The sequence below is a fragment of the Calidris pugnax genome, unplaced genomic scaffold (genome assembly GCF_001431845.1).
Source record: "Calidris pugnax isolate Ruff unplaced genomic scaffold, ASM143184v1 scaffold175, whole genome shotgun sequence".
NCBI lineage: Eukaryota > Metazoa > Chordata > Aves > Charadriiformes > Scolopacidae > Calidris > Calidris pugnax.
The window spans coordinates 547347-563282 of NW_015090888.1; the positions used below are offsets into that span (position 1 = coordinate 547347).

Below are 15936 nucleotides of genomic sequence, written 5' to 3' on the forward strand. Positions count from 1 at the left end.
TCGGGACAAGCTCTCTTTTGTGTGCGGACGGATGAGTGAGACACCTACGGAGCCTTTTTCCAGATGTGCCTGAGCGAGAGGGGTCTGGGGCTCTTTGTGCGTTGCGATTTGTTTAATTTATGAGTTTTTTTGCCTCTCGGGGAGCGCCCTCAGAAAGTGAAGGCGCGACTCCTGCGAAGCCGGGGAACTTCTTAACCTTTTCAATACGTTTGCAAAGCTTTTTCCAGTTTTTGTCTACCCTCCCCCGCAGAGGGAGGAGGCGACCTCAGTGTATGTAAAACTTTGTAGCTCTGAATGTGTCGTGTGTGTCCCCCCCCCAGCCCCTTCTTCGTTGTTTTAACCTTACAGATTTTATAGCTGGTAGGACTTTTCTGCAGAGCTTTGTAACTTTGGGCCAGGCTGGGAGAACTTTCTGGAATGAATGTGTGCCGGAGGATAAAAAGTAAGGAATAACTCCTAAAAATCTGGTCACGCTGTATGTTTTGCTATAGTTCTCCTCCCCACCCTGCTCAGTTGGGAGGAAGCTGGCAAATAGGGGAAGTACAGATGCTGTGTGTCACGCTATAGCGCAGGGCTGGCTTCTCCTGGGGCTCCCAGTGTGGCCAAACTGCTTTCTGCCAGCAGAGGTGAAGAGTAAAGACACAGCTCTCCCTCTCCTTAGGTTCCTCCTCCTTTCCTTACCCCAGGAAAGGAGCTAAGCTTTGGGAAGTGGTGCCTTGTGGTGCATCACAGGTGGCAGACCCACCGTGGGACCTTCTGGGAGGTGACCCCACGGCTGAGGGGAGGTGTCACTTGGTTCTGTCTCCCTGTTTCTCTTCACTCTCTTGTTAGAGTGAGGCAACTAATTATCCTGACCGCATCCTTTGGGGGACATCTTTCCTCAGAGCTCCGCTTGAGTCATCTTAAATGCTGTTAGAGCAGGCAGAAGAATCTCTCCCCTCGGGGAAAATGTGAGGACATGAAGGATTTGAGATTAGGTCTGCTGGTGTGACACTCCCTCTCCAGCAGCTTTTAGAACAGCGCCACAAGACACACACATAAGCTGTGTGTTTCTGGTTAAGGCTTAGATGCTACTGGCAAGGCTGTGGGGCTGGTGGAGGGGTGGGGGTGACTCTCCACAAGGCCAGCCTTTCTCAGCATTTCTCTTATTTGGTCTGTGTGGAGGTGAACCGATAAACAGAAAAGTGAGGATGAGCAGGGGCAGCTGCTGGATGGAGACAGCTCTGGGCAAAAAGGGCCTTAAGTGTGACATAGCATACCAGGAGATAGGCCGCTTTGGGTTAAGGGGAGATGGCAGCTGCTGGTAGCAAAGCCACCACTTCTGTGAAGCAGCCCATGTCCCAAGACTGTCTCTGTGTCCCAAGACACCTCTGGTGTGGGTCGTGATCAGAAGTGATGTTGTCACTGTGGTGTTCTCCTCACTCTTGTTAGAGTGAGGCAACTAATTATCCTGACCGCATCCTTTGGGGGACATCTTTCCTCAGAGCTCCGCTTGAGTCATCTTAAATGCTGTTAGAGCAGGCAGAAGAATCTCTCCCCTCGGGGAAAATGTGAGGACATGAAGGATTTGAGATTAGGTCTGCTGGTGTGACACTCCCTCTCCAGCAGCTTTTAGAACAGCGCCACAAGACACACACATAAGCTGTGTGTTTCTGGTTAAGGCTTAGATGCTACTGGCAAGGCTGTGGGGCTGGTGGAGGGGTGGGGGTGACTCTCCACAAGGCCAGCCTTTCTCAGCATTTCTCTTATTTGGTCTGTGTGGAGGTGAACCGATAAACAGAAAAGTGAGGATGAGCAGGGGCAGCTGCTGGATGGAGACAGCTCTGGGCAGAAAGGGCCTTAAGCACGACATAGTATACTGGGAGATGGGCCGCTTTGGGTTAAGGGGAGATGGCAGCTGCTGGTAGCAAAGCCAGTGCTTCTGTGAAGCAGCCCATGTCCCAAGACTGTCTCTGTGTCCCAAGACACCTCTGGTGTGGGTCGTGATCAGAAGTGATGTTGTCACTGTGGTGTTCTCCTCATGATGCCATCAGCTCTGCTAGAACTACCACCAAGTGGTTCGTTGCACTGTAGTGGGATGGTGGAACACGAGGCAGAGGTCTCTGAAGAAAGGCTACAGGTCTTTTTAATAGCTCCAGCAGCTCACTGGGAAGCTGCGGACTGGAGGGGGTTGATCAGTCCCTTCCGACTTGAAAGTCTGTTGACCACTACAGGTCTGAGGGATTGAGAACAGACCTTGTTGATTACTCTTTCTGCCTTGGTCCTTTCCCATGCTGGTTCATGTGGGAGACGCTCAGCCCAGCTTTTGGCTGCTGCTTACTGTGGGCAGCCTCTTCCTCCTTTTGAAAAGCCCAGAAGAGTTCGTCAAGGTGCATAGAACCATAGAATTGCCTAGGTTGGAAGGGACCTTTCAGGTCATCGAGTCCAACCCTCAACCTAACACTGACAAAACCCATCACTAAACTTTGGGTTGCTAAGCCCCACGCCTGCCCATCTTTTAAATACCTCCAGGGATGATGATGCCACCGCTCCCCTGGGCAGCCTGGCGTGCAGCTCCTCAGCCCTGCACAAAGGCAGCAGGGTGGACTGCACAAGCAAAGACTGAGGGGAGACCTTATTTATGTTTATAAGTATCTAAAGGGTGAGTTGAAGGATGTTGGAGCCGGACTCTTTTCAGTGGTTTCCAGTGATAGGACGAGGGGCAACGGGCTCAAGCTGGAACATAGAAAGTTCCATTCAAATATGAGAAAAAACTTCTTTCCAGTGAGGATAGCAGAGCCCTGGAACAGGCTGCCCAGGGAGATCGTGGAGTCCTCTTCTCTGGAGATCTTCAAGACCCTCCTGAGTGATGTGCTCTGGGCAACCCTGCTTTGGCAGGGGAGTTGGACTAGATGATCTCTAGAGGTCCCTTCCAACTCTGACAATTCTGTGATTCCGTGACTTAACATTTGTCTGTGTTGTCACGTGTTTGTCACCTGGAGAAGCTGTTGCAGGTCGCTATATCTTGCTGTACGGCGTGCACCCCGTCATGGAAGCGTTAAGGACGGGGTGTGCGGGTCTTATCGGCAGCCACGGGTGAATTAAGGGTGGGCGGATGTTTGTGGCACCGAGGGCTGCCTGTCCCCAGCAGCTGTTATTGTCCCCACGGGAGAAGGCCGGCAGCCTGGAGGGACGCTGATTGGGACCTGCCAAGCTGAAAGGCTGGCACAGGCCCCTGCGGAAGGGCTATTGTGCCGGGGTGTTAGGGGGGGCTGCAGCCGTGCCAGCCGGGCCTTCGCAAACAAAGCATCTTGGCTTCGTGGCCGTTTCTTCTAGCACGGCGGGGATTTCTGGCCTGGAGGGCGGGATGGGGGAGGCTGGGGGGGGGTGGACCTAGAAACGCGGCCTCTCCCAGCCGGCTTGGTTGGGGAGAGGGGGCTACCCCTTTTCTCCATTTGAGCCCGGTGGGGAGAAAGGAGGGAGGGGGAGAGGGTTGGTTGGGGCTTCATGGTGGGGGTGAGGGGGGCTTACCCCCAGTTCCACCACACGGGCCACCCTTGCGTGGGGCGACAGGACAGGAGGGACCCCCGGCTGCAGCCCCACAAGGGATGGGGATGGGGGGGCGGCGGCGGCCGGGGGAGCCATGGCTTCCTGACGGGGGCGGAGCGGGCGCCGGCGCAGCCTGGTGAGGGGTGGGGGGAGCCACCAGTCACCCTCCATGGGGAGAGAGGGAGGGAGAGGGGGGAGACGGGCAGGAAGGAGAGAAAGCGGAGGTGAGATCCTGAGGGGGATGCTCCACCCGGGGATGTGACACCCAGGGAGCCCCTCAGCTGCCCTGTGTGGTGGTGCCGCGGCTGCCGGCCCTCCGCCGGCACGCAGGGGTCTGGAGGTGAAGGATGGAGGGGTGTTTGTGAGGTTGGGGGGCCAGAGGGGGTGAAGGGGGACCTTAACTGTCGAGGGGAACCGGCTGGCATTACTGGGTAAGCTGGGGAGAGAGGAGATGCCAATTCCAGTTCTGGGAGAGCTGTTATGGGGGCACCCTCCTCCCTTGGGGTGTGTGGGGCTGGGTGTCCATGGCAGACAGCCCTCATGTCGGTGGGCCGCTGCCACCCTGTCCATCCTGCGTGCTGGCAGGGCTCTTCTGCAGCAAAGAGCTTGGTTTTCTCTGCTGCAAGAACCCCCTGTGCGGTCGGTGTCAGGCTGGGTTGAGATGATGAAGATGATGAAGATGATGAAGGGGATCATTTGAGCTGTCTGCAGTTTCTGTTCCTCCTTTCTCTTCCCTGGAAGTGCTCTCCTCGGGCACCTCAGCCTCTGACCAGACTTCAGTTCCTGTATCCCTCTGTTTCACATGTTCCTCTCTATTAACGTTCACTCCGGCCCAAGGCTGAATTCATACAGCTTTCTTCCCTCTTCTCTTATGACAGGTGCTGAGAAGATGGCCTCCCCGGGTGCCCCAGGGACCCGCATGACGTCCACAGTCAGTATCAACATTTCTACTCCTTCCTTCTACAACCCACAGAAGAAGTTTGCACCCGTGGTCGCCCCGAAACCTAAGGTGAACCCCTTCAAGGCTGGGGGTGCGTCAGAGCCGTCGATGCCCCCGCCTCCTGCAGCTGGTGCCCAGCGTGCTCAGATAGGGAAGGTGGGGGAGATTCCATCAGCGTCCATGTCCTTTCTGGTAGAAGGTAGGTGAGGGCTGACGTGGCAGATGTGAATATGCATTTGTAACTTCTCAGGGTGTGGGGTTTGTAACTGGGTTAAACATGAGAATGGGGGCATAACTACTGGAAGCGATAGATGTCTTGCTGTAGAGACTGGCGAGTTCCAGAACGAGATAAAATGATTGTAAAGGGATCTGAAAATCCGTAGTGTCTCCATTAGGAAAGGAGCCAGGAAGGCAGTCCTCCATTGCACTGATGCTGGAGGAATGTAATGGATTTTTCATAGTATTCCCTGGGTGCATAATTGTGTAACTGCAGTCAGTTTCTGGCCAGCGTGTCTGAGAGCAAATATGTTGCAGGGAAGTTGACCCTGATGGTGAAGAATCGTGCCATTCTCCTTGTTGATTTATTTTGGCTCAAGTTGGTTGTCTCTGACTGTAGAGGTCCTTCTCTTGGACTCTGCCAAAGAATTGCCATCTTTGCTGCTGAAGAGGGGGAGGAAGAAATAATGGCATGAAAAAATAGTAGAAGCTATCATAAACAGGAAGTGAGACTTAAAGTTTGCACAGCTTGTGGAGTTTTATACTTTTTCTTAGTGGCTTGGGTTGGGTGTGTTTTCCTGTGTAGAGTGACTTCTTGCTTTAGTGTTCTTTTCTTTTTCTGTCTCTTTTTTTTTTTTTTTTTTTTTAATTTCCTGTGGTGGTGGGATGGGTTTTTGTGGGTTTGGTTGTTTGGGGTTTTTTTGTTGGTTGGTTGGTTGGTTGGTTGGTTTTATCCCTTCTAAGAAGCAGCAGGTACCTGGTTGTGTGGCTCCCTAGTTGGGATTGATCAGCATGGGGCTGCTGGACGTTTCCCTAGGGATTTCTTGCTAATGCTTGATGCTGCTTGTTACCCCAAGACACTGTCAGGGTGCACTTCAGTCGGGACACGCATGCTCAGATAACGATAGCTGCTGTTTGAAATTGTCTAGCGTAGGCTGTGCAACACTGGTTTTCTAGGTTAGCATGCTAAGTTGGTGGGCAGCTGACCTGATGGCAGGAAGGCTGGTCCTGTGCGCAGAGGAGACAAATTATTAAGTCATTTTTTCCATTTCTTGAGTCGCAAAGTCCTCGGAATGTTGATGTTTCTGTCTCCTAAAATTGTACCAGCTAACTCTGGTGACCTTTTTCTCCTATGTTGTTGGCTGGAATCTTGTGTCTGTAATCCAAGGTCCCATCTTAGGCTTTATGATTTTCTGCTATAGTTGTGTGAATTAGGGATGTGCCTGTCAGGTCTTAAGCTGACACAAATACATTATCTGAAGTACAAAAGTAGTAGACAGATGGATGTTAAAAATCATTTTACAACAGGCAGTGCGAGTGGAGGATTGGGTGTTGTTTTCTCCACTATGGAAGAACTAACTTGACAGAAACATCAGCAAAAAAACCCCTATTTGGCTTAAGCTGCTGTGTCACCAACGGGTGAGGGCTGCCAGCAAAACATCTGAAGTACAGATGAACCACCAAAACTCAGTCAGGAGAGAAATGCGTCTGATTTGATCCTTTGTCTATTTTTGTCAGTTAGGTTGACGGTTGGACAAGATGATCTTTAAGGTCCCTTCCAACCTAGAAGATTCTGTGATTCTGTGATTCCCTGATGCATCTCTTCAGTCTCTTCAAAATCTCTCCCTTTCCTAGACATTGCCAAACACATAGCAGTACAACATAAAGCCATGGAAATTGGTCTCTTTGTCTTAGATGACAGGATGGCTAAGTTACTATTGCTGTAGGAATATTATGTTTAGTATTGATCATTCTATAAATCTGGTAGAGTAACTTTGGGGGGGACTTTTTATTTGTGTGAATAATTCATAAAATAGGCTTTTAGTGCGTCTGAAACAATGTGACAGTAGATCAGGGCTTCGTTTCTGCAATATTCTTTATCGTTTCAATAAATCAAAAGGCAAGCAGATACAAACTTGATCCCAAACTGTAGTTTTAATGAAAAAATACCAGCCCAGTGTTAATTCCCCCCAGGCAGAGTTGCTACGACACAAGAAGGCTTGGAAGAGGTGCTGCATGCCAGTGCAGTTTGTGCATGTCACTGGCTAGTAAGATTTTGGCTTTAATTTTCTGAAAGGCCAATATCATCTCCCTTAGATTACAGATGAGAAATCTTTGTGAAGTCTGTTGACAACAGCTGGATATAAAGATGAGACAATTTGATTCGCGCTGTTAAAGGTTGCACATGGTGTATCAAGAGTGAAAAACATGGTCTTTTCACCCTATGGCTTGTTGGGGCTAGCTAGGAAAAGAGGTGGATGTCCAGAAGAAGGGATGTGGAAGCTATGCCTCCTTGTCATCTTCAGTGTTTTTTGTTGCTTGGATGATAAGAGGATGACTTCTCCCATATGTGGTGAAGAGAAGAGGATTCACATTTATTTCACTGTATTGTCGTGGAAAATGTCTCTTTTTTGCCTGCTCTGCTGCTTGGATGATAAGAGGACGACTTCTCTGGTGAAGAGAAGAGGATTCACATTTATTTCACTGTATTGTCGTGGAAAATGTCTCTTTTTTGCCTGTTCCATACCTTTGGGCAGATGTGAATAGGTGGAAGCAATGGGATTTTCTTCTAGGAGATGGAGGCACCGTGGTGCTTTTCAGCCTGCTTAAAGGGTTCTGGAAAATTTCTTATGTGCTATTGAGCATGAGGACGTTTTAGCCTCTAGAAGGAAAGCTGTTTTCACCTCCCCAAAAAATAAAGCAGCTTCAAAGATTCCCCATATGCATAAAGGGAAGTTGGTCCAACATCCTTTTTTTCCCCACACTTGTTGGTTACAGGGCTTCCTTGCCAGCTGGGAGGTGCAAGCTTATTTTCCTGTAGCAATGCGGGTTCTTTGGGGCCCTGGGTTGTCTGCTGGTGTTCCTTCTACTGCCACTCTCAGTTCAGCCATCTGAGCCAGTTACTGGGGAGAGAAGCGTATGCTAAGGGACCAAAGAATGAGAGGAGGAGTGAAAAAAGGGCATAGTAAGTTACTTTGCCCAATTATACAAGAGCTGTTCCCAGTGACTAATTGCAGTAGCTGTTGAGGAAAGTTTATAGGATGGCAGATAGTTCTGGACAAGGTGAAAGCCAGCCTGTGGAGCTGATTTGTCCTTGACGGGCGCTGGGGTCCCCTGGGTACTGAGGAACTACTTGCTCGCTTCAAGATTCCTTCAGGGGTTTGTGCTGGCTAAAAGTAATAAATGATCCAAAGTTGCTTTTATTCTCATTCTTCCTCGTAGACCTGCCACCGCCACCTCCTCCCCCACCTGGAGAGGAGGCAAGTTTCTCCTCAAACTGTGCTTTTCCACCACCCCCACCACCCTTTGAAGAGCCTTTTCCACCAGCCCCAGAAGAAGCTTTTCCTTCCCCTCCTCCTCCTCCGCCGCCGATGTTTGATGAAGGTGCTGTGAGCATGGTACCTGCCCCACAGGTGAGTGAGGTCAAGGGGATGTATGGTTTCTTGTGATGCTCTGTGAGCTGGGGCAGCTTCTCGCTACTCTCCGAACTCAGCAGCAGGAAGCCCTGAGATCTGGGAAAGCTGAAAATGCTACCATCTGATAGTCCAGCGTAGGTTAGGGTGTCAACTTGGCTGGGCTGCATCTCTGCAGATGAAGGACCTGGGGTTCCTGGTGGACAGTGAGTTGAATGAGAGCCAGCAATGCACCCTTGTGGCATCCTGGGCTGCATCAAAAGATGCGTTGCCAGCAGGTCCAGAGAGGTGATTCTTCCGCTTTACTCTGCTCTGGTGAGACCTCACCTGGAGTATTGTGTGCAGGTCTGGAGCCCTCAATATAAGAAGGACATGGACCTGATGGAGCAGGTCCAGAGGAGGGCCACAAGGATGATCAGGGGGATGGAGCACCTCTGCTACGAGGACAGGCTGAGGGAGCTGGGGTTGTTCAGCCTGGAGAAGAGGAGGCTCCGGGGAGACCTAATAGCAGCCTTCCAGTACCTGAAGGGAGCCTACAGGAAGGCTGGGGAGAACCTGTTTAGAAAGGCCTGTAGTGACAGGACAAGGGGCAATGGCTTCAAGCTGGAGGGGAACAGATTTAGACTGGAGATCAGGAGAGGGTTCTTCACTGTGAGGGTGGTGGAGCACTGGAACAGGTTGCCCAGGGAGGTGGTTGAGGCCCCATCCCTGGAGATATTCAAGGAGAGGCTCGACGAGGCCCTGGGCAACCTGGTCTAGTTGGGGGTGTCCCTGCTGACTGCGGGGGGGTGGGACTAGATGACCTTTGGAGGCCCCTTCCAGCCTGGGCAATTCTATGATTCTGTGAATAAAAGCCAACCATACACTGGGCTGTGTTTGTGAGAGGGTAGTCAGCAGGACAAGGACCATGATCATTCCTCCCTCTTCAGTCCTAGTGAGGCTGCGTCTTGGAGGACTGTTTCCAGTTGGGCTCCCCAGTATAGCAACCCCAGAGGAATACTGAACTAGATGCAGTCCAGCAAAGGGTCTTAGGGATCATCTGGGGGTTGGAGCATGTGATGCAAGAGCTGGGTTTGTTCAGCCTGCAGAAGAGGAGGCCAAGGCAGGGACCTAACTGCAGTCTGCAATACCTAAAGGAGAGCTGGAGAGACAGCAGATTCTTCCCTCTGGGGCATAACAAGAGACAATGGACACAAGTTCCAGCAAGGGAGATTCCTGTTGGACAGAAGAAAAACCTATTCCCCTGCAGGGGTGGCTCGACACTGGCACCAGGTGCCTAGAGAAACCTGTGTCCTTGGGGTTCTTCAGAAATCACCTGGACAAGCCGCTGAGTAACCTGGTCTAGTTTAAGAGTCAGCCCTGCTGGGAGCAGGCTGTTGGACTTGAGACCTCCAGATGTCTTTTCCCACCTAAATCTGTCTGTGAGCTCCTTTGGGCTGTGCGTTTTCCCACTGTTTGTAGAACTTGGAGACTGTGTCCTCTTCATCCTCACCAACTTGCTCTCCCCTCAAAGCAAGGAGCAGATGTGTACCACAGTCCAAAGTATCAAAATCTGCCATTGTGAGGGGATACACCCCGTTCTCTGGCTGTTCCTGTAATGTGCTCTGCTCCCTCTTTCCTCACGGATGGTGGTGTAGGTACGTGGCAAGATGAGCAGCGTTGATCTTGAGTTTGACTCACTGTCCCTAATGTTGGATGACATGGAGAAGAATGACCCCTTCAAACCCCGGGTGAGCTCTCCAGAATGTTGCAGGTGGAAGGAGAACTGACTGGTTTGCTGAACAGAGGTAGTGAGAAGGGTGCTACTGAAGGTTAAAAAGTCTGGATTAAACCACAGCACGGAAGTGTTTGTGAAGGACCAGAAAGCATAGATTTTGAAACTTACCAGGACTGCTAAATATATAACAGTGTGGGAACTCCTGGCATCGTGGGTCTGGGATAGCTGCTGATTTACTGCTATACACAGCATATTTTCTCTTTCACCTTGCTGATAACCGCCTGTTTCTCTCTGCTGCTTCCCTTTACAGATACCTCCAGCATCCACAGGTTCTCCGGAGAAACCATCACCCCCGAAACCCTATGTGGAAATACCATCTGCACCCAGAGATGCTCCTCAATCCTTTCCTTCCAAGTTCACTCCAAAGTCCAGTGGAAGCTTATCTTTCAAGCCCCATGGAGTGGATTCGACCCCCTCCCCAAGTGCATGGGTAGCCCCACAGCAATGCAAGGAGCCTCCAGCACCAGTCCCTCCACCCCCGTCTCTCCCTCCTGCTCAGCCTACCCCTAAATTTACCCCACCTGCTGTTGCTGGCTCTCCGAAGTCTGGGTCCAGACCAGGAGCCAATGTTCCCATGGCTCCCTCAAACTCTACAAGATATCCTACCTCCTTTCAGACTCAGTTCACAGCCCCTTCACCTTCAGGTCCCTCCTCACGGCCTCCCAATTTCACCTATGCCCAGCAGAGGGAAAAACCCCAAGTGCAGGAGAAGCCACGTCCCACAGAACAACCTGCTGCTGCAAAAGACATGGTAAGAGACAGAGTGAGGACTGGTGTCTTTGGACAGGCACAGCATCACTGGGAATGGAGGATGAGGAGGGAGGGTCTGTCCCAGGCTAGGGGAAGCTGTTACCCCTCTGAAGGAGAGATATAACTAGAGACAGTGGTGGAGAGGAATAGGACTACATGTAAAGGTAGAAAGAAGCAAGCACAGTGGATGGCAGGTTGTTCCCTAGAAAGAGACAGGAGAAGTAAAGATGAGAGAAGTAGGTTTATTAGTGACAGGGTGAGAAGGAGTCTGTTTAGTATGAGGAAGAGGAGGCTTAGGGGAGACCTCATCACTCTCTACAACTTCGTGAAAGGACACTGTAGAGAGGTTGGTGCTGGTCTCTTCTCACAGGTAATTAGTGACAGAACGAGAGGGAATGGCTTCAAGCTCCAACAGGGTAGGTTTAGACTGAACATTAGGAAAGAATTTTTCACCGAAAGAGTGGTCGGGCATTGGAACAGGCTGCCCAGGGAGGTGGTGGAGTCACCATCCCTGGCTGTGTTTAAGGGACGTTTAGATGCAGTGCTAAGGGACATGGTGTAGGGGATGACCTTGTAGAGTAGGGTAGATGGTTGGACTCGATGATCCCAAGGGTCTCTTCCAACCTAGACGATTCTATGATTCTATGATATGTGTCCTGAATGTTTCCTCTTCCTGCAGCATAGACCCACAGGCTCCAGTGCAGATCCACCTAGGGGAAACTCCTGTCTGACCATGAAGGAGGTAGAAGAGCTGGAGATGTTGACCCAGAAACTAATGAAGGATATGGAGCATCCACCCCCAGCAGAGGCTGCTACTTCTGGTGCGTTCCCTCAGTGGACAGCAGTAGGACTAAGACTGTGGTGGGTTTTCATCTCTCCTAATCCCTTTCTTCTTCCATTGACAGAGCTCTGTGGCTTCTGCCGGAAGCCCCTGTCGCGAACCCAGCCAGCTGTGAAGGCCCTGGACTCCCTCTTCCATGTGGAATGCTTCACCTGCTTCAAATGTGAGAAGCAGCTGCAGGGGCAGCAGTTCTACAATGTGGATGAGAAGCCCTTCTGTGAGGACTGCTATGCTGTGAGTCACTGGGATGAAAGCTGCCGGAGAGAGCTGAGCTTGCTGTGGTTGCTCTCTCTTGCTTTCCCTTCCTCCTTAGAATCATAGAATGGTTAGGGTTGGAAGGGACCTCAAAGATCATCTAGTTCCAACCCCCCTGCCATGGGCAGGGACACCTCCCACCAGACCAGGTTGCTCAAGGCCCCATCCAGCCTGGCCTTGAACACCTCCAGGGATGGGGCATCCACAACTTCCCTGGGCAACCTGTTCCAGTGTCTCACCACCCTCACAGTAAAAAATTTCTTCCTGAGATCTAATCTGAATCTTTTTTCTTCCAATTTAAAACCGTTTCCCCTTGTCCTATCATTACCCTTCCTGGCAAAGAGTCCCTCCCCAGCTCTTCTATAGGCACCCTTCAGATATTGAAAGGCCGCTATAAGGTCTCCCCGGAGCCTCCTCTTCTCCAGGCTGAACAATCCCAGCTCCCTCAGCCTCCTTCCGTCTTGCCTGTCTCTAGCGTAGCCTCTTAGGGGCGAGGGCTTGTATTGATGTGTCTTTTCTTGCTTCCTTTGGGCTCAGGGGACCTTGGAAAAGTGCAGTGTCTGCAAGCAGACCATCACGGACCGGATGCTGAAGGCCACTGGTAACTCATACCATCCCCAGTGTTTCACCTGCGTGATGTGCCATACCCCTCTCGAGGGGACCTCTTTTATTGTGGACCAGGCCAACCAGCCTCACTGTGTGGATGACTACCACAGGTACGGAGGGAGCATGTGCCATGTGGTGTCCAAACAAAGGCAGATCCCCCTTGCACATGTTTGATTTTGCTGCAATATGGGGTTGGGTTGCCCATGTCATCTGTTGGGCATGAGATGAAAAATGAGTCAGTGACGAATCTCATAGCAGTTGAGGTCTTTTTCCCATCTAAACTTCAGTGTGATTTATTATTCCTCTGCTGTTAATACTAATGTACAGACATGAGATTAAAAATGAGTCAGTGACAAATCTTGTAGCAATTGAGGTCTTTTTCCCATCTAAACTTCATTGTGATTTCTTATTCCTCTGCTGTTAATACTAATGTACAGCAGTGAGAAACTTGCATTGAATGTCACCACGGTGGTCGTGATGTCCTCCCTGTTCCTGTGTGTTGCAGGAAGTACGCTCCACGCTGCTCGGTGTGTAGTGAGCCTATCATGCCAGAGCCTGGGAAGGATGAGACAGTGCGTGTGGTGGCACTGGAGAAGAACTTCCACATGAAATGTTACAAGTGTGAGGTAAGCCTGATGACCCCGCTCCTCCCATCTCCCCCGTGCCCATCACCAGCAACTGGGCACCTTTGTTGTCTATCCTGACCAGACACTAAGGCTGTTTTGTCTCCTTGTTTCTGTGTGTTGCAGGAAGTATGCTCCACGCTGCTCGGTGTGTAGTGAGCCTATCATGCCAGAGCCTGGGAAGGATGAGACAGTGCGTGTGGTGGCACTGGAGAAGAACTTCCACATGAAATGTTACAAGTGTGAGGTAAGCCTGGTGGTCCCGCTCCTCCCATCTCTCCCGTGCCCATCACCAGCAACTGGGCACCTTTGTTGTCTATCCTGACCAGACACTAAGGCTGTTATGAATTAATCTGGAGCATTTGCAAAGCAGGTTGAGGAAAAGATTAGGTCATAGCATCGTAGAATATCTGGAGTTGGAAGGGACCCATTAGACATTCAGAGACCACAGGTCCATAAACAAGGACTGTGCAGGGTTGTAGTCTCTGATGTCCCTAATACAGGTTGGGCAACGTGCCGGGGTCACAGAAGGAGCGTGCTCTTCCCTCAAAACAGTATCTTCTGTGAAGCACCATCAGAGACAGAGCAGTGGGTTTGAGTCATTGTCCTGATCCAGTGGTGGGGCATTTCTTAGGTCCTCGACCGCGTTTGCCCTGCTGTTGGCTGCCATTGAGCTCCTCTCCTCTCTATTGCTCTCTACAACTCCCTGAAAGGAGGGTGTAGAGAGGTGGGGGTCGGTCTCTTCTCTCAAGTCACAGGCGACAGGACAAGAGGAAATGGCCTCAAGTTGCCCCAGGGGAGGTTCAGGCTGGATATTAGGAAAAATTTTTTCACTGAAAGGGTTCTCAGACATTGGAATGGGCTGCCCAGGGAGGTGGTTGAGGCACCATCCCTGGAGGTGTTCAAAAGACGGGTTGATGTAGTGCTGGGAGGTATGGTTTAGTGATGATGCTCCTTGTTTGTTGTGCGGGTGTCTATTTTTGTCAGTTAGGTTGACGGTTGGACAAGATGATCTTTAAGGTCCCTTCCAACCTAGAAGATTCTGTGATTCTCTTTCCCCGTTCAGGACTGCGGGAAGCCCTTGTCCATCGAAGCAGACGAGAACGGGTGCTTTCCGTTGGATGGGCACGTGCTGTGTATCAAATGTCACACCGTTCGTGCCAAAACGGCGCGCTGAGGAGCTCGGAGCGGGCGTCCCCTTGAGACCCCTGCACTCAATACTCTTCCCCTCCCCGCCGTTGTCCTATGATCGCTCCCAATGGAGACTCTGCCAGAGCAGTTCTTTAATCATGTAGGATTCACTGCTCCTAGACTTCGCTCTGCACGCCCACCAAGAAAGAACCTCTTGTCTCGTCACCGCTTCCTGGCCACCGCGTATTCCAGGCTGGGGGGGCTAATGAGCAAGGTGAGTGCACGATCTCTGTTCTCTCAAGACTCTGGAGGAGGAAGACCAGACCTCCACCACTGCCTGGTGGAAGGAGCAAGAACAACCTTGTGGCAGGTGCTGGGAAAGGCTGATGAGCGTTCTTCTGTTCCACGGAGCCAAGAATGATGATTTGACCTTAGAAGGTGGAAGCCTCCATCTCGGCACCACATCTGTCTTTGATTATTTTGATTTTGATTTTTGATTTTTTTCTTGTGACACCTCATTATCAGGATGTCTTCCCCTGCCCCCTCCCTCGCTCCTGGGTTAGAGTGTGGAGGCAGATCATATTGGGAATCTCCTACTGTTGCTGGAAGAAGTGAACCTACTATAGCTTTTCTGTCTCTAATGGATTTTAATGCCTAACTGTCTTAATGCCTTTTTTTTATTTTTTTTTTTCCTTAGCCAGATTAAACTGGCAATGTTTGGAATTCTACTCTATTCCTGAGTTTGGAAACTTTTTTTAAAAAATAAAAAATATATGTTTCTCTCCCCCAAATTAATTGTTTCCCAGTGTGGTGGTTTCTGGACAGCCAGGCTGGGCACCAGAGTAGCAAAGCAGTCCAAAGAATGCATGTTTACAAATAAAGACTGTCATAAGGACGGGCAGCACATGGTGAGGAGGCATCTCGGGAGCATGGATGAAGGTTGAGCAGACTGAGGGATGTCTCCCTGTTGCAGTAGGGGTTCTTTTTGCTGCTGTCAGTGAAAGCTGCAGTGTAATTGCAATGTACTGTCTGGCTCCAAGTGTTCCAGCACCGAGCCCCGCTCCCTGGACTAGAAACTCTCAAACTGAGCAAACCTTTTGAATAACTATACTGTCCAACCACTGTTTGCATTCAATAAAACGTGGGGTTTTTTTCCATTAACGTGTGTCTGCTGTATTTGTTCAGCCACCCGTGAGGATTGCTGTCCTAAGCAGTAGAGAATGTGTGTGTGGTTGCTATTCCACCTACCCTCCAGAGATGATGAGTCTGAAAATGGCCTTTCCACCTCTTGCTCTCCTTCTGAAACTGTTTGGTTTCCTACTTTTCTGTGCCTGAGGAGTAGCTCTCACTTAAAGCAGTGGAAGACTGTTTCAGTAGACAGTAAGATTGCAGTCTGCTTGATGGTGTAGTGATGATGCTCCTTGTTTGTTGTGTGGGTGTCTATTTTTGTCAGTGAGGTTGACGGTTGGACAAGATGATCTTTAAGGTCCCTTCCAACCTAGAAGATTCTGTGATTCTGTGTCACTGGGAGGCAAGTTATTAGTCAGAGTCAGAGTGGAACAAAGTGGTGGATTTGCTTGCTGGGCCTTCCCTGTTGCTGCTGAGAAAAGTCTACTGGCGTCAGAGTGGAACAAAGTGGTGGATTTGTTTGCTGGGCCTTCCCTGTTGCTGCTGAGAAAGCGTTTGTACTTGATGTTTATGGTTTTGAGCATGGTATCGTCTTGGTCACTGATGGTGAAACTCCTATTTGTGGTGAGCACCAACGGTTCTACACTTCAAAGCCATGAAACCTACTCTTGTTCTCTTGCTGGCTTTGACTCCTCTTTAATGACTCTTTGCAAATGGATCCAGGAAAC

At 50.5% G+C, this 15936-nt stretch overlaps 1 protein-coding gene across 6 annotated transcripts in view; it reads left to right on the plus strand.

The window, feature by feature from the left end:
• Positions 1-15241, plus strand: part of ZYX (zyxin) — a 31575-nt gene extending 16334 nt beyond the window's left edge. For 2 of the 6 annotated variants that reach the window (XM_014947539.1, XM_014947540.1), the window contains exons 3-11: positions 4407-4667; positions 7907-8097; positions 9735-9827; positions 10125-10625; positions 11304-11445; positions 11530-11699; positions 12258-12436; positions 13076-13196; positions 14016-15241. In XM_014947539.1, coding sequence (XP_014803025.1) covers positions 4407-4667; positions 7907-8097; positions 9735-9827; positions 10125-10625; positions 11304-11445; positions 11530-11699; positions 12258-12436; positions 13076-13196; positions 14016-14126 — 1769 coding nt within the window. In that variant the 3' untranslated portion in view covers positions 14127-15241. Of the gene's footprint in view, positions 1-396; positions 443-4406; positions 4668-7906; positions 8098-9734; positions 9828-10124; positions 10626-11303; positions 11446-11529; positions 11700-12257; positions 12437-12831; positions 12953-13075; positions 13197-14015 lie in introns of those variants that run through there. The other 4 variants (XM_014947545.1, XM_014947541.1, XM_014947544.1 and 1 more) reach the window with 4 other exon arrangements.
• The last annotated feature ends 695 nt before the right edge of the window (positions 15242-15936 follow it).